The sequence below is a fragment of the Periplaneta americana genome, chromosome 13 (assembly GCF_040183065.1).
Source record: "Periplaneta americana isolate PAMFEO1 chromosome 13, P.americana_PAMFEO1_priV1, whole genome shotgun sequence".
NCBI classification, from domain to species: domain Eukaryota; kingdom Metazoa; phylum Arthropoda; class Insecta; order Blattodea; family Blattidae; genus Periplaneta; species Periplaneta americana.
The window spans coordinates 102,055,339-102,080,540 of NC_091129.1; the positions used below are offsets into that span (position 1 = coordinate 102,055,339).

The 25,202-nt window shown below is 34.3% G+C and overlaps 1 protein-coding gene across 6 annotated transcripts in view; it reads left to right on the forward strand.

Moving 5' to 3' along the window:
• Positions 1-21,475, forward strand: part of LOC138712172 (uncharacterized) — a 34,526-nt gene extending 13,051 nt beyond the window's left edge. The window contains exons 2-10 of one of the 6 annotated variants that reach the window (XM_069843664.1): positions 1,594-1,731; positions 4,529-4,615; positions 8,559-8,603; positions 11,813-11,896; positions 16,183-16,257; positions 16,892-17,006; positions 19,483-19,572; positions 20,152-20,218; positions 21,141-21,475. In XM_069843664.1, the coding sequence (XP_069699765.1) occupies positions 1,626-1,731; positions 4,529-4,615; positions 8,559-8,603; positions 11,813-11,896; positions 16,183-16,257; positions 16,892-17,006; positions 19,483-19,572; positions 20,152-20,170 (621 nt within the window). In that variant the 5' untranslated portion in view covers positions 1,594-1,625 and the 3' untranslated portion in view covers positions 20,171-20,218; positions 21,141-21,475. Of the gene's footprint in view, positions 1-1,593; positions 1,732-4,528; positions 4,616-8,558; positions 8,604-11,812; positions 11,897-16,182; positions 16,258-16,891; positions 17,022-19,482; positions 19,573-20,151; positions 20,219-21,140 lie in introns of all 6 variants that reach the window. The other 5 variants (XM_069843667.1, XR_011335652.1, XR_011335651.1 and 2 more) reach the window with 5 other exon arrangements.
• The last annotated feature ends 3,727 nt before the right edge of the window (positions 21,476-25,202 follow it).

Genomic DNA, 25,202 nt, shown 5'->3' on the forward strand with positions numbered 1-25,202 from the left:
ATTATATGATATTACCTATGGTTATATAAATTTAAAAAAAAAATTCTCAAATAAATTTGCATTTCTAAGAGAGACAAAACATGACATTAATATCTTTTTACTTGAGATTGCATACTTGATCTTAAACATATGAAAAGAAAATTTCTAGCCTTTTAATAAGGGCGTAGTAATTAAATAAAGACTGGGGAACGGATTATTATACACTGAAAGGTAAATGATGTTTGAAATAGGCTACTTGATTGTTTATACATATATAACAGTTTCCAAAGTAGATAAAAGTTCAGTCAGGTATAAACAACTGCTGACTTCGGGACTTGATCAATATCGAGTCTCGGAAGACTCACAACCAATCTTTACGTCAAGTTTGAAGTTTCAGCAGTCTGGCAACATTGCCGCTAACACATTCCTCGTTCTTCTCGTAACACAGATGTAAGAGATAAACGAACTCTTCTCCCGTTCACCATTTCTTCCAGAAGATAGTTTCTGCTCAACCAGTGACCCAACCAATTCCTTTTTCTCTTTCTGATCAGTTTCAGCATAATTCTTTCTTCATCCACTCTTTCCAACACAGCTTCGTTTCTTATTCTGTCTATCCATTTCACACGCTCCATCCTTCTCCATATCCACATTTCAAATACTTCTAGTCGCTTCTCTTCACTTCGTCGTAATGTTCACTTTTCTGCTCCATACAATGTTACACTCCACACAAGCACTTCACTAGTCTTTTCCTTAGTTCTTTCTCCAGAGGTCCGCAGAAGACGCTCCTTTTTCTATTAAAAGCTTCTTTTGCTGTTGCTAATCTTCTTTTGACTTCCTCGCAGCAGCTCATGTTACTGCTTATAGTACATTTGAAGTATTTGAAGCTGTCCACTTGCTCTACTGCCTCGTTTCGAATTCGCAAGTTTACCTTCTTTACTTTTCTTCCTATGACCATGGTCTTCGTCTTGTTGGCATATATCTTCATCCCATACTGCTCACAGCTGTAATTTAGCTCCACTAGCATATCCCTTAGATCATTTCCTCTTCTGCTAACAACGCCATATCAGCAAATCTTATACAACTTCTTCTTCTTCTTCTTCTTCTTCTTCTTCTTCTTCTTCTTCTTCTTCCTACTGTCACACCTCCCACGTTCTGAAAACAGTTCTTCGCTAAATGTTCCAAGTAGATGTTGAACAGGGTAGGTGATAAAGGCATCCTTGTCATACTCCTCTCCCTATTTCACTTCCATCTGACATTTCTCCTATCCTGACTTTGACTCGTTGTTTCATATAAAGGTTACTGAACAGCCTCCTACTCTTTCCATTTCTTCTGTATTGCGCTGTAAAAATTTTAAGTATTCTGTTTTTCTTATATTTTACTGCTTCTTCTATCTGTTCATTTCATATACTTAATCTTTTACGTTTTCTTAATTTCCTTTTTTTTTCATATTGCTTCATATATTGCTTTTATAATACATTCTTCTACATTTTTTCATTCCTCTTCTATATTTTCTTTTGTTGTTGCTTTTATTAGATATTCTTTTTTTGGCAGAGTATTTTAACACTTCCTTGTAGAGTGAATTTAGTCTCTGATATAATTAACTTCATTATACAGGGACGTCAAAAGACGCCTGCAATCGATCCAATATGTGGAGACAATCGACGTTCGTTATTCCCATCACAGCCTTACTGGCCCTGGTCTCAGGTCCATCAGTCGTCAGCTGTTCCAGGGATGGATTTAACATGTATAAAGGTCAGTATGATCACCCTTCATATTGAGAACTGTAGGATCCTGCGTTTGGTTACCTAGTCTCCAAGAAAATTGCAACAGTGTAAGGAATATAGCTCATCGGCATCCAACCCTACTTACACAGTTCAGGTCTGCTGCTCAGCAAACATGCGAAAACAACAAAAAAAATAGGTGCTTAGAGATTAGTGCTGTAATAGAAGAATTTTTTAGTGAGCAATTCATTAGGAAAGAAGAAAATTTATTTTATCAGGAAGAATGGGAAATGTTTCATTTGTACTTAAAATGTTTACACTACAGTCATTCATTGTAACTTATAGAACATTTACAATCTGGCTGGTCTTCTATGCCCAAGGTTGCGGGTTGGATCCCGGGTCAGGTCGATGGCATTTAAGTGTGCTTAAATGCGACAGGCTGATGTCAGTAGATTTACTAGCATGTAAAAGAACTCCTGCGGGGAAAAAAATTCCGGCACATCCGGCGACGCTGATATAACCTCTGCAGTTGCGAGCGTCGTTAAATAAAACATAACATTTTTTACAATCTGTCTACAATAGACAATAAGTAAATATTATAAAAGAATATGACAGGAATGGAGATGTTATCCCATGACAAAACTTCAAAAGAAAAATAACAATGTTTCAAATAGCTGTAGTAAAAATGAATGGAAGATCAAGAACATTGGTCCTTTTAAGTCTTCTTATTGTTTGACTATTATCCAGCAAATTTAATGCATAATGATTAGGGTGTTGATTTAATCGGAGCAGGTATTTTTACTGAACTTAGAGATTTCTTCTTTCATAGTTGAAATGTTTAAGTCACGATGAATAACATTGTTACGGACATAGGCCTACCATGGTGCAGTGAATATGGAACGTTAAGTTTTGGACTGAGACCCCTGCAGTATTTCAATATTTGAGTTGCTAGCAGTTCCCCACAGTTGGATGCCGTATGTCCAGATTGGTTTTAGTACGACTTTATAAACAAGAAGTTTATTTTCTAATGACAGTTTTGTCAAATTTTTAAGACTGATTTTTTATGTCACTGTGACTAATAGACTGCATTGGTTGGAGGAAGAAATTCAAATGTGCTTTTAGATTTGTATTGTTATATTTCTTGCGCATCTATTGCCTCTAGACATTTCAGTGAAGAGCACAGAACGTATCTGAGAGCGTGTGTTTGCATTGCTGTTTAATATTGCTTCATATACTTCAGTAAAAGTATCTTTATCTTAGCTCGATTAGTTTTTTCATCGAATGTGTGGGCAAAATGTGGTGGCTCCTGGTAAAAGAGGCCGTTTCTGATGAAAATTTTGGAGTTTTATTTATCCCTGGTAAAAATAATTTTTATTGAATATAAGCTGCCTTTAAATAAATACATTGTAGAAATATTAGAACATTATCCAAAGAACATTGTTTTCAGAACATGGGAGGAGTGATAGTAGGAGGAAAAGAATAAACGGTGTAAGATTTGCTCATATGGCATTGTTAGCAGAAGAGGAGCTGATACTAAGGGATATGCTACTGGAGCTAAATGACGGCTGTGAGCAGTATGGGATGGAGATAAATGCGTATAAGACGAAGACCATGGTCATAGGAATAAAAATAAAGAAGGTAAACTTGCGAAATCTAAATGAAGCAGTAGAGCAAGTGGACAGCTTCAAATACTTGGGGTGTGCTATAAACAGTGCTGCTACCAACAAGTCAAGAGGAGAATAGCAATGGCAAAGGAAGCTTAGAATAAAAAGGAACATTTTCTGCGAACCTCTGGAGAAAGAACTAAGAGACGGTGTGGAGTGTAGCATTGTATGGGACAGAAACATGGATATTACGACGAAGTGAAAAGCGACTAGAAGCATTTGAAGTGTGGATATGGAGAAGGATGGAGCGTGTAAATTGGACAGACAGAATAAGAAACGTAGCTGTGTTGGAAAGAGTGGATGAAGAAAGAATGATTCTGAAACTGATCAGAAAGAGGAAAAGGAATTGGCTCCGTCACTGAAGGATGCACTGGAAGGAATGGTGAACGGGAGAAGAGTTCGGGGTAGAAGAAGATATCATATGATAAACGACATTAAGATATATAGATCATGTGAGGAGACAAAGAGGAAGGCAGAAAATAGGAAAGACTGGAGAATGCTGGGTTTGTAGTGAAGGACCTGCCCTTGAGCAGAACACTGTGATTGAATGAATGAGTAAATTATTAATTTATAATTATAAAAATAATTAATTAATTTTTCATGTAAAATGACCTCAATAGTAGCAATTTTTAGGCAGAGTGTAAATTTCTCTCCATTCTTGATACAAGGAAATGAGAAACTCTCCCATACGAACAATATATCCAGAGATGTTGGTACTTTAATGCAGCGTTGTTTTTAATTCCTTTTAAATTTTTATCCAGAATTAAGACTTTTATTGTGATCAAAATATTTAACCAATTTCAATGTACTTTTTAATAACTATTCCCTCAACCTTGCTAAATAGGCCTATATAAGAAAATTTTCATGCAGATATCTTTGATATTTCCAAAGAGAGAAAAAAATAAACAGTATATATGTTGTAAATGTTGAAAATTCATTTCTGGGTCTTGTGAAAAGGTACATATTTACGTCAAAAATCCAGTATCCCGAATTTCTGAATTCTGGTAACGTAAATTCTGCTCACGCCCGTACTCAATACACAGTACCCACGGCTTAGCCAAGACTGTCACACCCTTCTTCATTGCATATAAGTAGCAAGCCATAGTTGATAATTTAATATCAAACTATAAACTTCGAAGCTGCCACAATGATTTTATTTTCTAGACTTACTGCTGCGTGGCAAGGTCGATGGAGTGGACGATGCCGAGGAACAGATGGGGCCCGGAGGCGTCCCTAATATCCCAAAATTATGTAAGTAGATTAAATGGAAATCACAGAGAATTTGTAAATTACAAACAGCAGACGTCCTGTTGATATTAATGTCCAAGTAGTTTGATTTTGAGAATATTTTTAGTGGCATTGTATTCTCTTGTTTCTTTTTCTTCGACGATAATAATAATAATTCAAGAAGGAATATTTCTCTTCTCCTCCCTTTTGACCTGTCAGTTGCAGCTCGTGTAGTTCAGTCATGAGGGGAGTTAAGTAATAAAACATATTAAAGGAAGGCGTTCACTACATCGAATTGCACGGATCGGAAAAAGACAATCTTTGCTGTAATTGTTATGTAACCGCGTTCACTACATCGTATTGCACGCATCGGCTCTCGGCAAATCCGTCCACGTTTCTCGGATGAGCAACTTTTTCGATGCGTTCGATCATGGCCTTCTTTAATAAATCAATTTTAATTGCTCAACTGTTACTATTATATTGTGCCATGTTCAGTGTCGCTCCAAAATGACAGACGGAAAACTTATTTCGCTTGTATAGAACTGCGAAGAATTATATAATTTGAGGCATTTCCATTACAGTAATAGAGTCGTTTCTTACATATATATTATGTAACTAATATCTCTTTCGTTTCTTCCTCTTCAATTAAGAAGCATGAAACAATATTACAAATTCTTATTCACCAACATTCATGATTAATAGACCTAACCTCAACACTCCTCTGTTTTCAGCAATGTCGATATCGTACGTCATATGTTTTAAACAGCTTATAGAGAATCCGATGAGTAGATGAAGTAAAGCCGTTACAGTGAACGCACTGCACTTAAAATATCCGTTGCGTACGATTCGTACGAGGATTACGATACGATGTAGTGAACGCTTACCTTAACAGGGATGATGGAGGATACCAGGACGCTATCTATATGGAAAACAGAGAAATGAAGATGTGGGATACCACCTCTATATTACAAACTGTTGATAAATTTTAGGCGACGCTACCTAATTCTAATCGATTTTATTCATTACAGCTTCAATAAAGTACAGTAGTATTGCAGTATTGAACTCCACAAGACCTACATAAGTCGTATCTCTTCAGATAATGCAATTGCTGCTCTTAAGAGATCTATTCCCATATTAAGAATATGTCATGTTATATAAATTGAAGGGTCCAGAGCCATAGTGGCCAAGCGCCATTTATTAAAAACGGAAAAAGCAAGGATTGAAATTAAGTGAATACCATAGTTTAATGAAGATTGACATATCATTTAGTTTGAATGTGTATACTTTATATTACTTGCTATATGTTTCCATTGAATTATGGTAATAACTTCATTTTAACTCTTTGTTTTCTACGGTTTTAGTAAATGGCGCTTGGCAACTATGGTTCTGAACCCTTCAATTTTCCCGGGAGTTTTTGTAAATAAATAGCAATACTTGATGGGCCTACAAGCAGGGTGTTGCGGATAGGAATACTGATAACCTAAATACAGGGTGTTCAGGAAAAACTGAATAATGTTTTGAGAGAACGTAGTATTCATCAAAACAAGAAATAAATGCCCAATAAACATGGGTTCTAAAATTAATATTTGTGAAGAAACCAGGGCTGTGAGATTGGTGTTATAATAACAGCATATCTTTTAATGTAAACACTTTGCTCGTTTCTTGTGACATAAATCTGACGCTTTACAGTTTTCTTTTACTGCATTGCAATAAGAAACTGGCAAAGAGCTCACATTTGATGATGCACTGTTGTTACAATACTAATTTCACAGTCCGTTTTGTTTCAAAGATACTCGTTTTAGGACTTAAATTTGTTAGAATTTTTTTCTTGTTCTGCTTAATACTACCTGCCCTAAAAATATTATAGATTATTTCTTTAACACTTCGTATTTTATACACCAATAATTTATGAAGTGTAACTGAAAGCAATCTTGTCAGCAAGTGTGTTAAAAAAATTGTTGTATATTATTTTATTTCAAAGTTAGAAAGCATTACGTACATTTTTTTGATCACACTATTATAAAACGAATATATTACAATGAATAGTAGTATGCCTGCCTTTTTATGTAGGTATACTTCAAGGAACGTGAGGTTCTTGAATCTATGGCCTATAGCCTACCTCTTCATCGACGATACCTCTGTCTAGCCGAAATGCCTGTACTTCGCCACAATGTGTAGTTTACTATCATGACACTTAACATAGTTAGCAGGGGGAAGGCTCATGTAGTAGAGAGGTGATTTAATTTCCTATCGGAAGCACTCAAAGTTCAGGAATGGAGCAAAGTTACTCTCTTTGCTAAAAGGTCAGTATCACAATTACATCTAACGGAAAACTTGTGGAAACTTGTAATCACTTTATAACGTCAGCTAGTTAGAGCTAAATAAAAAAATGAACTCTTATATTTTCTATCCGTTCTTCGCCAGCGTTCTAATTCCAGTATAACAGTCTATAAATGCATCAGGTCAGACTTCACTTCACAAGAGGTAGATATTCACCTCCGCTGAAACGTGTCTGTCCCTGAATTGTGCTTCTACCTTGTTCCCGTAAGGCGTAAGCGGTAGACATGTGCTATACTGACCACACCACCAGGAAGACTCGTTTGATGTGATTTTAAGACGCAATTTTTTTTATTCTTCATTCATTCATTTATAGTGTTCTGCCCAATGGCAGGTCTTTCACTGCAAACCCAGTTTTTTCCAATCGTTCCTAATTTCTGCCTTACTCTCTTTGCATATGATCCATAGGCTATACCTTAATGTCGTCTATTATCTGATACCTTCTTCTGCCCCAAACTCTTTTCCCGTTCACCATTCCTGCCAGTGCATCCTTCAGTAGGCAGTTTCTTCACAGCCAGTGACCGAGCCAATTCCTTTTCCTCTTCCTGATCAGTTTCAGCATCATTCTTTCTTCACCCACGCTTTCCAACACTCTGTCTGTCCACTTCACAGGTTCCATATACACATTTCAAATGTTTCTATTCGCTTCTCTTCACTTCGTCGTAATGCCCATGTTTCTGCTCCATATAATGCGACACTCAACACAAAGCACTTCACTAGTCTCTTCCTTAGTTTTTTTTTTTTCTGGAGGTCCGCATAAGATGCTTCTTTTTCTATTAAAAGCTTCCTTGGCCATTGCTATCCTCCTTTTGACTTCCTGGCAGCAGCTCATGTTACTGCTTATAATACACCTCAAGTATTTGAAGCTGTCCACTTGCTCTACTACCTCATTTATTTTTATTTCTATGACCAAGGTCTTCGTCTTATTTGCATTTATCTTCATCCCATACTGCTCGCAGCTGTCATTTAGCTCTAGCAGCATATCCTAGTATCATTTTCTCTTCTGCTACCAACGCCATATCATCAGTAAATCTTATGCACTTTATTCTTCTTCCTCCTACTATTAGTCCTCCCATGTTCTAAAAACACTTCTTCACTAAATCCTCCAAGTATATATAGAACAGTTTATCTTTCAGTTATCATTTAATTGTAATAATATTTTACAAGCAGCTATGTTATAGACTGAACTTCCGTAACTATTTTTTTTGGCATATAATTCGTCTTTCCCCGCACAGAGCATGGATACCCGTTCAGAAAATCGTGATGAAGCAAAAAATGGCAGACTTTAAAATGCTTATTGTAACAACACTATGAGTCATAGCAGAATGCTAGGAATGCTAGTGTTATCAGTAGTTAGGCCATGAACCACACATTGAAGTCGACAGAACTATAGTTTCATTCCCGAAACTAAGTGACGTATTGTACGTCTGATGTATCCCCGGACATTCTAGTGTAAATTCTTATGTCTTCAAAAGTGATATATGAAAGTGGGTTAATTTTTATCCAGATCTCTACATAATTCCTAACCTTAATGTGTAAAAATTATTATTTTAGCATAATAATTGTTATGTAACACATCTTAAAATAATTTCCTAAACTTGTTAATATTTTGTTATTATTTTCTTTCAAGATTTCTACCGCACTCCATTGCTGGCTCCACATAACGATGGACTTGGTAAGTAAAATAGATTTATAACTTAGCTTTAAACCTTACATTCCTTTACAAAGGACAGGATTGTTGCTTTAGGATGTACGAGTATCAGTCAATATGTTTTTTTAATAACAGACAATTAATATAATTTATTTCATCCTTATTTCCAGAGGGTTAAAAAACTGACAGGGGATTCATTCGAATCCCTGTAAATTCCTGTAATTATGTGAAACCTTTATTTTGTTCGTGACTCTTATTGTGAGCATGATTGGGATTATAAGGATATTTGGGGTTTTTAATAGAATTTTAATATTTTCGTTTCTGTGTTCATACTCCCCATATTTAAATTGAACAAGGCGGAGCCTTCTCGTTAATTACTTCATAATTGTTTCCTTATTCCACGAGCCCTAGTCTTGAGACAACATTGCAATTGATAGTCGTGATAGTTGAAACGATTCACACATCGATATGACGCCAAAGTGTTTTTGAAATTGCAATAAATAATAAATAATACGTACAGTAGAGTCTCGTTAATCCGAACTAATTGGGACCAAGACCTATTCGGATTACAAGATTTTCGGAATAACCTAAATATTTCCTGTAATGTATGTATGTATGTATGTATGTATGTATGTATGTATGTATGTATGTATGTATGTATGTATGTATGTATGTATTTATTTACACTGCAAGTGGGCAAGCACCCGGTGGCAGTGGTATATACAATATTAACAATACACAATAAAATGATAACCAATACACAATAAAATTTACAATACACAATACAATTTTACAACACATATACAATTTTACACACAATACAATAATAATACACAATACAATTTAACACAATAATAATAAAACATAAAATAAAATACCTAATTTTACAATACAACCTACATAATTATCTATAGGTCCTACATAAGTTTCAATAGTCTTTCACTTTACTCTCATCTCATTCCCTGTAGTGGCACTATGACGCATTTCACTGACACTTTAGCACACATTTCACTGACACTCTGTAACTCATTTCACTGACACTATAGAACACATTTCATTGACACTATAAATTATCACTGATCGGAACTGTTCACTGCACTGTAAAACCATAACTTCACTGACTCACCTCGCTTCACTGATACAACAGTTCAAATAAGTCAAATAATTACATCTTTATGCATACTTATAAACAGAACTACATTTAAACTAAACATTTCTAGTTTAAGGCCCTCTTACACGCTAGTTTTAAATAATTTACAATTCAAACCAAGGAAGTAAACTCGTCAGCCTAGATAAATACATGTCACCTTAAAAAAATTAAATGTTGAATGTCACCTTAATTTTAATTTTCACTTTATATACAACTTTTTAAATTATTCTTGAATCTCCTTAAGGAAGGACAGCCCTCAAAGACCGCTGCAGATAGGTCATTCCAATCATTTATAGTTCTATTTAAAAATGAGAATTTACCTACATCCGTTTTCTGTTTCCTACATTTGATTTTAAAATCATGATCGTTCCTACCATAGTACGTTGGCTTTTCTAACCGAGCCGTTATGTCTACCCATGCTTTCTGACCTAGATGTGCTCTATACAATGATGTTATTCTAGTTTTCCTACGTCTGTTTTCCAAAGTTTCCCATTTAAGTTCTTTTATCGTATCGTTTCCATCTTCTCTTTTACCTTTAACAAATTTCGCTGCCCTATACTGGATTCTTTCTAAGGAATTTATCTGGTATATTCTATAGGGATCCCAACATGTAGTTCCGTATTCCATTAACGGTCGCACTAACGTTAGATATGCTATTTCCCTCGATTTGGGGCTAGCCTTTCTCAAGATTCTCATAATAAAGTGAAGTGCCCTCCATGCTTTACCCGTAACATATCAACATGCTCTCCCCAAGAAAGTTTGGAATTTAAATACACTCCTAGGTATTTACAACATTGTTCTTGCGGAATTACAACACCACTGAATTCGTAATTAAGACTAGTTTCCTCTAGGGTTTTACAAAATGTTGTAGATTTACTTTTAGAACCATTTATTTTCATCCTATGCTTTAACGCCCAGTTATAAATGCTATGCAATGCATGCTATTCACGAGCGCTGAGAGACGGTGGTGGGAGTACTCTGTTGCTATTTTTAGAACCACAACCAACAGGTTCACTTCATTACAACAACAGAAAATTACTGATTTTATAAGCATGATAGATGTGTAAATTATGTACAGAAAACACTAATTGTTGTAAGTACCCTTGAATGTGCTATTTTCACAATTGTTTTAAGTAAAAGAAATTGAATGAATTTACACATTTTTTATTTTCGCTACTTTGTACTATTACAATAAATTTGTTTTTTTCTTAAAATAATTTTGTTCGGATTAACCAGATTTTCGGATTAACGAGACTCTACAGTATATCATTACACTCTAGAAAGGATTGGAGTCACTTGTAAATTAATGTACCAGTTAAGCACTTTAGAATTAATATCAAACAACGCTGCATGAATATTTCTGTCTTGTATTAAATGTCCATATTAATTCCTTGGGTTTTACTTACTTACGGCTTTTAAGGAACCCGGAGGTTCATTGCCGCCCTCACATAAGCCCGCCATCGGTCTCTATCATTGTGTTACACTAGTATACTGTAAAAACCTTCCGTACATATTTCAATTAAACTGTGACTATATAATTAAGACTTTTAAGATTGTTTGACATGTCCAATATTCTAGGTGTGAAGCGATGTACGAATACCACGTAATGTAAATAAATACAATATAATATTTATTTATTTATATTTATTTATATTTATCTGTTTATTTATTTATTTATTTATTTATTTATCTATTTATCTATCTTGCTAATAATTGTAACATAAAATATAATATAAACAGAAAAACTTTAGCTCGCCCCTGAAAGAGTAGAACTCGTGCTCAGGGGCGGATTCCTGAATTGAAATTAAGAAGTATACAATACAATATAATACAATACGTAACATTCTTTCTTTGTCATGACAATATGAAAGCAAATGTAGCCGTATTACTATGTAAAAAAATAATCTTTATCTTTTGTGTTACTTTAAATTTACTGAAAGAATAAACAAGATTAAAATTTGCTTTCAGAATATACAATTTTGAGCCATAAGCGTAGAGTATAATACGCAAAATTTGTAGATGTATGCCTACACTGCATATACGCGACTACAGATTTATTAATGAAATAATTTTTATTTTTCAGACTATATGATCAGTCGAGATAACTTGGACGAGTCTCTTGAGGCGGTAGACAGTGAGCAGAGTAATGAAGGAGCACCCAAAAGCGGTAAGATATCTGCATATTCACGTGAAAACTAGTTTGCGATGTGTGTTTCCAATACAGAGTGCTACCTTCCTCTTCAACCCAGTTCTGTGTCTTTCTCTGACCAATGTCGAAAAGCTGAAAATAGTACTGTTAAATAGAAGCCAGCATATAATAGTGCTGCACAATAGCTAAAAGAAGTAAAAATATATGCCACATACATTAATTTCTTCAAAATGAAGTTTTTCTGTCGTTAATAGGTAATATTGACTTATCAATGCTGCCGTAACCTATAATAAGTGTTTGAGAACTGAGTCACAGCGATATAAATGTTCAACGAAAAATGGAGAAAATGTCATTTTGAGTATGCTGAGCTGCCATGGCATGCATAAGTATCCCCTAAATGGAGAAGAGGGGATATGGTCGGTGGAGTTTCTGACAATCTTCCCAGCTAGGTCATATGGACCCGATAAACAATAGCAAGTGTGAACCTCCAGACAGTTTGAGGGTTGCTTGTAGGTGATATAACCGCCATAATGTAAAAACATGGTACCTACATTAAAACGGTTATACGTTTTGCTACATCACAAGAAGTCAAAAGGAGGATAGTAATGACTAAGGAAGCTAGAAAAAGTAGCATCTTCTGCGGACCTCTGGGAAAATGAAATAAACTAGAGACTAGTGAAGTGCTTTGTGTGGAGTGTGACATTTTATGAGGCAGAAAATGGACATTACAACGAAGTGAAGAGAAGCGAGTAAAAGCATTTCAAATATGGATATGGGGAAGAATGGAGCGTGTGAAATAATGAACAGACAGAATAAGAAATGGAGCTGTGTTGGAAAGAGTGGGTGAAGAAAGAATGATGCTGAAAAAAAAAAAAAAAAAAAAAGGAACTAGTTGGGTCACTGGCTGAGAAGAAACTTCCTACTGAAGGATGCACTGGAAGGAATGATGAACGGGAGAAATTATGATATATAGATCATATGCGGAGATTTGCTTCTGATTGAGGTTCTGGCTGATATGCACATCTACGTAATATCAGACAGTACATCTTACTTGACGATATGTGTCAGAGGAAGAACAGTGTTGTTTGTATGCATGTGAAGTCTGATTGGTGTAATATGTAGCTAATCGGCGATGTATGCAATGGAGGGGGGAAAGGAACTGGACATCCTACCCCATTATCTCCTGGCCTAGTTGCCTCATAAGTGATGCCTTATTGAATCACTTGTGAGGTTCAGATCTTTCTTCGGACAGTTAATCAACAATGCGGATATTAAGAGGAAGGCAGAAAGTAGAAAAGATTGGAGAAAGCTGGGTTTGTAGTGAAAGACCTGCTCTGGGGCAGAACACTTGTTTGTGGTAGCAAGTGATTTGAAGGCCTTATTGCCAAGAACTCAGCATTAGTTAAAACAACAAACTGAAAATATGTTGTTTCGCAACAACAAAAAATGTAAAATAATCATGCTGATTATTATTATTATTATTATTATTATTATTATTATTATTATTATTGTTATTTTTATTGTTATTGTTATATTAATATCGGAAGTTATAGGCTACATATTACCAAAGTCGTTTCGAAGATAACGTTACCAACCGTCCGGTTTTCGCCTGACAGTTTGGTTATATTCTCTGTTGTTCGGTGTTCGTTGAATAGTTCGTCCGGACGCGATTTGTCCGGTTTTTTGATAAAATTTCATATTTAAATTTTATTTACTTATAGGTACAAGATTTTAAAGCTATTTAAAATTACTCTTTCTTTTAAAATGACAAATTCAAATGTAAAAGTGATTATTCCCTATTTATTTATCTATCCTCTTCAGTAAGGTTTGGATTCAACAGACAACTTACAAGCATTTTCAGATTTACAATTTGTTTATTTAATTTTTTGGAAATTCTAAGAACATAGAAGCACTTGTGCAGCATAGCGTAAGCACTGTTGTGATCCGATGCGAATTTCGATTGGTTTTTCTCCATAAAGCTTCATCCAACCGTGAGGCGAATATCGGGTAATCCACGGCCGATCTCATCTAGAGATCACCAATTTCACTCACTCTACACCTTTTCCAGTTGTATTTCAGAAAATATCAATAAAATTTTAAGTTCAGAAATTATCAATTGTATTTCAGATTAGTCAATTTGATTTCAGATATTATCAATTGTATTTCAGATTTTTCAATTCAATTTCAGATAGTATCAATTATTTTTCAGATTAGTCGATTGTATTTCAGATGGTATCAAATGTATTTCAGATTTGTCATTTGTATTTCAGATGGTATCAAATGTATTTCAGATTTGTCATTTGTATTTCAGATGGTATCAAATGTATTTCAGATTTTGTATCTTCAATTTTTTTGTTTTATTTTTATTCTTATAAGTATATTGGGTTTCATATAAATATTTAAAAAATGTACTGTACTATACTGTAAAGTACTGTACTTCTTAATGCAGTAATAAATTCCAAAGTTATTTATCGAATTATTACATACATACGAACAATATAATTTGACAGATATGTATTACTGTACAGTACAGTACTATAAATAGTCAATTTAATTTCATAAAATAAGCAATGCATTTAAGATTACATACAGGTAGTCACTTTTATTTCACAAAATAACAAATGCAGGCCTACTTGAGATTTTAACATATATATATATATATATATGTATATATATGTATATAAAATGGAAAATGGATTCTCAATTTTATTCCATTTTAGCGTCCGACAGGCATATTCTCCATAGCTATAAAGCTGCAGCTTGATGAATTGTACTGTGTTGTACTGCACGAGCACAATCACCACCAACTTCTGAAATACAAATGATAGTTTCTTAAATACAATTGATAAATCTGAAATACAATTGATGTTTTCTGAAATACAGGGACATCATTTTATTTTTTACTAACATTTTTAATATTAACTTGCGTATACCTCTGGATCAAAGCCGTTTGCTACCCCGTTCCACGACTGGAGTCCGATGATACTGGTGTAATATACAAACAAATCACTTTACTAGGTATAGGAGGGAAGAAAAGTAGTTCATCCATTTACGTAAATAGGAAATATCGCGCTTTTGAGTTTGATCATTTTCATTAGGTTTTTGTTTAATCAAAATACAGTACATTATTAACAATGAGTGTTTTTACTCACGAACTGAGCTGTCCATGTGGACGTATTCATTATGCATTGTATATTATACTGTGTACAGCACATTAGCATACAATATAGAGAATGAAGTTAAATTGAAAAATAATCATAATATGGATATTTAAACACCTTTTTGAAAATGGTGGCCGTTCATTTCGATACAGGCTTCAGTTCTAATGCGCATTATTATCGCACTATAGACTATTGTACGTAATCCCAATTACCAGTTTCGTTCTTCGTACTAGTAACTCATGTTGAAATAATTCCGTACCTACTCTATAAAAGCGTACCTTATGTATTGTAAATTCAATCTTCACTTCTGCCGGATCCGAAAAGATAAAATTACTCAGACATGCTATCTACTGTCCGTCCAAGAGATTATGCCGTAGGGTCGTAGAAAGGGAGGAAATCACGTGGCAGTTAATTACTTAACAAGGCCCTTTTATTCAAGTTATTTTAAACAGATGTATAATATTACGTAGACGTCCAATTCCTAACATAAATTAATGTTCTGAGAAAGGAGCTAAGACAGCCCAGCCACAAGCTGGCGAATAAAAGCTGGTGGGGGAAACCGGGATACGACGTAGGCAAATGGACGACAGTACCTGTGCGAAAATGATTCAATATTGAAAGCTCTTTCGTCACTGGAAAACGCAAACATATTTTTGGAACGTACTGTTTACTATGACCGTAAGGCTACTATGACTGTATATGCAGTCTTGGATCTGTGTGGAGGACGGTTGAACTTCATTAGTAGAAGGGGTGGGAGTGAAGTACATTCAAAAAGTCGGGTACAACAAAAATTGAAGTATAAATAAAATGATGTTCCTGTACAATTGATACTATCTGAAATTGAATTGACTAATCTGAAATACAATTGATAATTTCTGAAATTAAATTCATATTTTCTGAAATACAACTGGAAAAGGTGTAGATAATCTCGCAGCTGTTATAGTGCCGATAAATCCCAGTGAAAATGCAAACGGGAGAAAATAATCTCTGACTGAGATAAACAATGTTACAATGTATGATCAGAAGTGGAAATCTTTGGATGTGAATACCTTCTTCCATTCTTCTTCCTTATTATACAGATGCTATGTAAATGAAGGCTACGTCTGTAAGTTACAATAATAATTTTAATATGTTTATTTTCAGGAGTTCTCAGAGACAGATTCCCCTTACCTCGCACTATTGTCAAGAGAGATACAGGCCGACGGTATACATACACAGGTAAGAAGTGTCATTGAGAATATTTCTGTGACTGAGTTCATATTATTATTAAGAGATGTAAGACGTTGAGGCAAATATACGAATGAATTAACGTTCTGAAAATGTGAAATTATTATAGATTTCTTCAGAGTTCCGTGAAATATCTTACGAAAGAAAGTACTACTCTAAAAATTACTGTAATAAAACAATTTCACAGGATTTTGTTAGCATATGCATATAATCGCATGAAAATATATTAGACATTTATTACAATTTATTTGTAAATTTAATTGTGTGTGTTTTATTTAAATAACTAAAGGAACATCCTGCATTTGTAGGCTATTCAGACGTTTCTTCGAGTTCATTTTCGTGTTATTTCTTATTTTTATCCAAGTATTTTAATAATCTGTTGTTTTAATTTCTCTTTAGAACATTTTAATTATTTTAAGTCTTCTAAAGTTTATTTTTAATGCCTTAACATTCGAATTCTATTGATCACACCTGAATTCCTTAAATCTCTCGCTTGGACTCGAAATAACACACTTACACGTATTTTGTGAAACAATGGTGTTTACTGCAGTTGAGAAATTAACTAAAAAGAAGAAAGATTAAAATTCTGCTATTATCATTTGTTTTTGCTTTCAATTTATTTCAGGAGCCAGCCAAAAGACTGTAGGTGACCCTGACATGATTGGGCTGAACAAAAGAGGACCAGGTTCAATTCTCACGTGGGCACTCTCTTCTAAGCGGCCTCTACAGTCCGATATGAGGCAATGATTTTTTCTGTACGATTATCTTAAGTGATTCACATACTCAAATAAGAAATGCTTGCATACGGTATAATTTAAGTAATTTTACACAGTAGTCGTTCCCTTTTTCATTCTTTTTTTGTAAGTTTATATGGTAAATGTAGTATCAACTTAAGCAGCATTTTTGGCGAAGATAACACATCCAATAATATAGGTATAATATAGCCTATGGATTCAATTTTCGGCCTAATTTAGAGTGACCAGACGGACCTCGATGACAATGGAGACGACAGTTTTTCATGCGTTTATATATAAATACAAGTTCGTCGATTATTAGTATTAGTATTTATTTATTTAACCTTGTAGAAATAAGGCCGTCATGCCTTCTCTGCCCCTCTGCCAGGGGATAATGATAACAGGAAAAGAATATGATTGTCATGACAATTTTTGCCAGTAGAGGGATGCCTAACAGTAATCTTCATAGATAGTTCATTCATGTTTGCTAATTTCAAAATCAAACATTTTCAAACATTATTATCTATATATCAAAACAATAATTTCAACATTAATTTATGAAGTAGGCCTAAACATAAGTTAAAGAAATGATTGATTTTTATATTATGAATTTATGAAATAAAGTTTGATTAAAATAGGGATCTTTTGCACGTCTCGACAGGAATTACGGGAACGCCTGACACATAGCCCAAAAAAAGAGGACAGACCAGTTTTTTACGTAACGTATGGTAAGTTTAGATTGCGTTAACTTTCTGAAGAAACACGGTTGTGATTAGTTCATATCTGAGGCATTCCTTACCGTTATTGGTAGAAAGTAGGATGTCGTAGCATAAGTGTAATGTTTACCTACATACAACTTTAGGAAAGTGATTCTTTTACCATGTTGTGTTAGAATCTCCTTTACGTAGAGAAATAAGATTATTCAATCTTGAGTCATAAAACATTTTGGTAATATCTGTAAATATTTATTTATGTTGCTTAGTCAACTATCCAAAGACAGGTTTGAACCGCATAAGTGACACCAATAAGGCATCACTCATGAGACAACTAAGCCAGGAGACAATGGGATAGGAGGCCAGTTCCTTTCTCCCTCCCCTCATTGCATACATCGCTGGCTAGTAACATATTACACTAATCAGACTTCAGATGTATATAAACAATTGTTCTTCCTCTGGGGCATATCGTCAAGTGAGATGCAGTGTCTAATAAAATAGATGTACATATTCGTCAGAATCTCAATCAGAGGCGTAAATAAAATAAATGTTTGACATTTTTATAGGAACTTGTATAAATTAGACAATTTCAGCAGTATAATAGTAATAATAATAATAATAATAATAATAATAATAATAATAATAATAATGGCTTCATTTAACCTGGCAGAGTTAAGGCCGTAAGGCCTTCTCTTACACTCAGCCAGGACTAAAACTAACTTACGTAGTTGAACATACAATTGAATCGGATTAAGTAATTACATACTGATACGAATTAGGTACATAATGAGATCAAAAAAGCTAGTTACATAAAAATTTACCTCGTGAAATAAAAATAAACATAGTGGAATACGTATTAATGTTGTTAGAATCAAATACGAATCACACAAACACAGAAGCCGATAATTCAATAAAAAAATGTACACAGTAAAAATAAAAATAAACGCATTGGAATACATACGTATTAGTATTAGATTACAAGTAGGATTCGCATAATTAAATCCGAAACTGACAGTTGAATAAAATATACACAATAAAAAAATTGACTAATAATAAAAAACAACACTGTGTCATACATATTGGTGTTAAGTGATAAATTAACACGATATGGGAGTTAATGTCGATTAGTAAAACCTTAAATGTTATAGTTATACATAGCTATATGTGTTAGTTACAATTTTATTACTAGGATCTTATTATCATCATAAAATTTTAACTAACGCATATAGCTATGTATAACTATAAAATTTAAGGTTTTACTAATCGACATTAACTCCCAATTATCTCAATTATTGAGATATTCTGAATTCAATATTTCTATGATCTCAAAAAGTACTATTCCTTAAAAGAAAATCAGTCTTCTTTAAACGTATGTCATTCTTATTTTGCTAAAAGTAATTTTACATAGTTTTCTGTAACGTGAGATTATTCACAAACGAAATGATTTTGTTGGGCAATTCATACCATACTAGCTGAACGTATACCGAGGAAATAATACTGAAAGTGTGTTCAATTTTGTTCCATGCCATTTTGGATTATCACAACATAATAGGTAAGTACTTAATCTCAGACTGTTATTAGAATTAAATGCAATATGTAATTAACAAAAATTAAAATATAAAAGTTAATTAACATTAACGTTGAGAAGTTATTAATTTGTCCATTTATAAGGGAATGAATTGATATTGTTAAAATGTATAATTTAACATGTCTAGTTATTTTTCTGTCATGCTTAGCGATTGGTCAATTGACATGCCTATTGTACACAGTTTTTTCTTCTCACTATTCCGAAAATCCAGACATCCCGGAGTTGGTGGACCTACATCCTTCATAGCCACGATGGGAAAGAGAAATAACAGGTGATTATATGAAATTTATTTTATATTGTAATTATTTACTTATTTATTATTTACTGAATATGAAAATATGTTTTTTGAACTTGATAAGGGTTTTATTATAGGGATATATTTGTGAGAAAATTTCCCTATTTGAAAGCACACTTTTTATACCCGTAATGTTTCAAAATTACTTGTATGTATATAAAGACATCATTTCATGCTGTGTAAGTTAATTTAGGCCTATTAATTTATTCCTAGGCTTCGGAAAATATGTTTAAAACGGGATGAATTTAAAGTAATTGTAATATGCAAACATTTTTAAGGTAGTTCCTATACCTATTGACGTATAAAATAAAATAATTTGTCAAATGCTATATTTAGTTCTTACTTAAATGTTTAATACAACAAGTGTTTTAAAAAAATTTGAAAATTTCAGAGTAGGAAGGGTTTTTATTTTTTGTAACTTATGCTTTGTAATATCATTCCTGATAATATTTATCCATTTGTCTAAACATGTTCATAAGATCACCATAAAAAATTATATAGTGATTATAACTAGCGATTTGTTGATATTGTTGTTGTTGAACTGTCCGATGACAGGTCTGAACCTCTTAAGTGATACCAACATGGCACCACTTATGATGCAACTAGGCCAGAAGATAATGGGGTAGGGTGGCCAGTTCCTTTCCATCTCCATTGCATACATCGCTGATTAGCTACACATTACATTAATCAGACTTCACTATCAAATTACATCAACTTTTTTGTAATGGTTCAGAATAGTGACAGGAGGAAAATAATGTAACAAAATCCGTGTTCTACTTAGGAATGACGGTGTTTGCAATAGCACATTCATAAAAAAAGTATTTACGATTGATAGCTATACTGTAGCACTAATGTTGCCTGTAATTCTCTCAGTGCGAGACCAATGAGTCTTGCAACACTGAAAACAACTCTCGCCATAGTGCTATTTAAATATCCAAAAACAACACTCCAACTTAATTACTGTGATACCACAGTCTAGTATATACAGTCACGAAGCTCAATACGTAGTAAATATGCATCCATAGATAGTTGCTAACCACTAGGATCGCTGATATCGCTTCATTACAGACAATGCGAAATAGTACCTGCACAATCTATTGTTCCTAGCACCCTCACAACTCAAGCCTCGTGACTATATATACTAGACTGTGGTTGATACTCTAAACTGTAACAGTCTCATTATAAAGAAAGTGTAAAAAATTACTCGAAATACATTAGAGCAATTCCGATTATTAAATTAATAGATATTGCATAGTCACCTTCATTGATCTTCACTAGTTTCTCCTCTCATTTGGTTCGATGCTCGAAACGGCATGGTCTTTAATGCTGGAATTGTTTTGTTAGCTTGTATACTGGTCTAGCGTTAATTTCCTTATCTTAAGTTGCTAATAGAAAAAATCGACAAAATTATATTTTAGGTTAGTGTGTTGTTTTGCAGCACCCAGTAAAGTATTGTCATTTTGATATTTTATATTATGTAAATAGTTATTGTAAATATTGCCTGTTTTATTACATGCATTGTAATTTTGTATTTACTTTTACAGGTTGGAATAATGGTATAACGGGCACCTATAAGCAGTTTTTACGTATGAAGTCGTTACCCGATTTCAGACGAACCTTCAGATGACTTGATATAAATAATACGTCACTCTGAAGAAATACCGTTATAGTATCACAAATATTGAATGATATTAATCGTGTTTTTCTGTGTACAGGTGTGTCCTTGTACAATTAGTTTGATAATATTTAAGCTTACCAAGCTCTATCATTACAAAATACGTTACTTGTAAAGTGTAAATGAAGAATGAAATGTACTTATCCTTGTACCTTGTAATGTAAGTTTTATGCAAATATACCGTGACGTATTATTATTTATTTATTTATTTATTTCATTTATTTAACTAGATTTTTGTACAGATTTGCAAGTTATGTAATAAACTTGCAGTTTCTCTCCAGAAAACGTTGTTTCTTTTGTACAGATGTGTACAAATTAAAAATGTACCAATGTATGATAGTAACTTTAATGTTACTGATAATCTTCATCACAAATGAATATCTTAACTTTGGAATGAAGGTTTGCAACTTTAATGGATACAATTTTGTCCTTATCATGTTATCTCATCTTACAGTACAACTTTTTCTGTCAGTTCACCGTTTTTGTTGTTTTCTATCCATGTACTCAGTTATATAAAAGAAAGACCTTTACTATTTTTTTATATTTTAGTATGTTATTTTACGACGCTTTATAAACATCTTAGGTTATTTAACGTCTGAATGAGATGAAGGTGGTAATGCCGGTGAAATGAGTCCGGGGTCCAGCACCGAAAGTTACCCAGCATTTGCTCATATTGGGTTGAGGGAAAACCCCGGAATAAACTTCAACCAGGTAACTTGCCCCGACCGGGAAGACCTTTACTATAAATTATACTTTTAGAGAAGCAGATTCCAAACCAGTTATTGCAGAATATGTATAGACTGTAGCGGAGAAACAGCCTCAAATTTTATGCGTGAATGCATCTCTGAAATGGAATGTTGAATGTAAGTTATCCGTTACTTATACATTCGGTTCCATTTTCGCTGCATATGCTTTGACTTTGTACATTCTCTCTCTTCACTCAAATCCACTCACGAATATTTCCAAATGTTGCTAAATTCAGATTGTAGCCTGGTTCGCTACGAATCGTTTGGCACCACTGCAAACGTTCTATCGCTTCGAATTCTCGAGTGACACTGCCTCGGCTGCCAGTTCGTGCCTTAAATTCCCTCCTCCCGCATATTCCTAGATGACGTAACCTGCTCCAACCTGCTAACGAGAAAGACAGACTACGGAGTGATGTCACATTCTTAGTCATAATATGGCTAACATTGAACAGGTTTATATATAAATACACGTTTAACATGAGTTTAATGTAGCAATTCCTTTGTATTTTAGAACTTTGAATTATATTAGACGATTGTCACGATGCCCATGACTAGACCAACATAACCATGTGACTCTGATTCGTGCCTGTCTTTCTTATTAGCCACGCTCCAACTCAAGGTCACGTTGAACACATTGATTCTTCGAATGTTCGAATGCACTGTATACCGTGCGTTTTTATAGCGCTTTAGTAAAGCGCTTCATGCCTTTGCTGCAGTAAAATGAGGGTAAAAAAAATGCAATTAGGTCAGCTGACTGCAAAATGGTGGACAATTAATATTTGGCTTCTATTACTGCAGTAATAAATTTAACCCTAAAAGAACCGAACATGTTAAATAGTTTCGACTTCCATGATAATGACATGGAATTATTATTATTAGACGATTTTAACAATAATAAACGTTGCATAAGATCAAAACACGCATTCCCCCATGATGGATCATGCAGCAAACTTGTAAAGCGAAGTTTTGATTTGCTGCATGGTTGCTACAGCGCTGCTGCAGTGATGGTGAAGCAAATGTAATAAAAGAACGGTCTTGCTGCAGCGCTTTACGTCTTGCTTAAAAAAAACGCACGGATACATAGGTGCCGAATTCGTGGGTGGGGGGGGGGGGGTGAGTTAAGGCACTTTCTGCCTCCTCAACTTATAGAGCCAGGAGCGTGGGCCCCAATAAAATTAATAGGGAGCCTCGCCTCGCCTCTCCAAATAACTTTAAGAGAGCTTCCTCATGTTAAAAAGAATTAGAACTAGGACATAAGCCAAAAATGATTATTTCAAATCCATAAGGAGGGCCAGTTGCCGCAATAATCATGTTAGTGATGCAATTCACCCCTTTCATGTTCTAAAAACAGTTCTTCACTAAGTCCTCCAAGTAGACGTTGAACAGAGTAGATGAAAAAGGGCATCTTTGTCGCACTCCTCTACTATTTCACTTCCTTCCGACATTTCTTCTCCTATTCTGACTTTGACTCATTGGTTCGTAATTATAAATATTACTGAATAGCATTCTCTTTCAATCCCACACTAATTTTCTTTAGGATCCCCATAAGTGCATTCCATTCTACTCTTATCAAAAGTATTTTCCAGGTCCACAAATACTACATACACTTCTTCATTTTTTCTAGGTATTTTCCGCCGATTGTTTGTGGCAGTCCAGTTGCATTTCTCGTATCTTTTCCCTTCCGAAAACCAAATTGTTCCTCTTCCAACTCTCCTGCCATCTTAAAACATAAACGTTGATTCAATATTCGCAGTAGAATCTTCGCCGCGTGCGATATCAGGCAAAAGAAAAATAAATATAATTCATGCAAGAAAATAAATCTGTCCATCAAACACCATAACAATGCAAGAGTGTGGTCCGTTGCTAATTAAGTGACGTCAGAATATGACCCCCAACCTGGAGGACCAGCGATTTTAATCAGAGTACGCCCGTCTAGTCTGAGTTTGTAATACAATCAGAATCCCTTTTCCTAACTTTTGAAGCTCCTGCTCCTTAAACTTGCAATAACTAGTCCGTTTTAGACGAAGATTACTGAATATATATATATATATATATATATTTATATATATTTATATATATATATATATATTTATATATATATTTGTCTGTCTGTTTGTCCGTCTATCGGTGTGTCTGTCTTTGAGGTTAATTGGGGACGTGCCGTTAGGATTAGGACCAAATAGAACTAAATACACAATGTCGCCAACGTAAGGACATGACGTTGGTCTGTGACAACTCTGGGCCATAAGCTTGAAACAGTGGAACCAAAAAGATGTACTAGTATCGCCGTCAAATTAACCATAGTTCATCTCTTTTTTCGGTGTGTTTATCAGCTGTTTTGTTCATATTATTACGTATGATGAAGGATGGATAGAACAGAGAAAAATTCTCTCCGGCACCGGGACTCGAACCCGGATTATCAGCTCTACGCATATGCAGACAGCCAAGATGATCCTGTCGGTCATGGCCCTTATGATAGTTTTTGTTTCGTAATATTGATAAACACTAATATGAGAAAAGCGGTGAATAATTTCATGGCTGCTAAAAGTTTTCTTTGTAAAGGATGAGGTATTTTCTCTAGAACACAAATAAAACGGCAACACGATCATACGTACTTAGCGTTTTGGCGAACATTAACCTGAAATTTACTTTCTTTCATTTAATGATATTCCCTGAAACACACCTTTTTCCTCTTTATTTCATTGTGATAACCTACTTTAAGATCTTACTACAGCTGCATTTTCTTTTGGTGTAATCAAAACACCGCCGTTGTACTGCATAAACCTTGCAATTGACTAATGGAGTGAATTGTTTAAGAATATAGTCGCGAATTTTACTACCACTATTTCGATTATCTTTTGTTTGACACGGATCGGTACAGCCCGGTGACTAGTGGCCAGCGAACAATGTCGATCTACCGTGCGTATTATCCAGTTGTTTATTTATTTATTTTGTTTACTTAATGTGGGCGATATAATTTTAAGCCATCTCTATTGTTACGCCGTTGGCGCCAACATCTTCCTCTTCAGCGTTAACGCTGTATAGGTTGTGTGTGTGTATTATCGAATCGCCGATACCGTGCTACTTTCGTAACTCTGTGTGGGAGCGTATCCTCAGATAGCCAAAGTCGCCGATTTTTGGGCAGGAGGTAAATGGAATAATGACAAGGAATTTGGTATTTAATA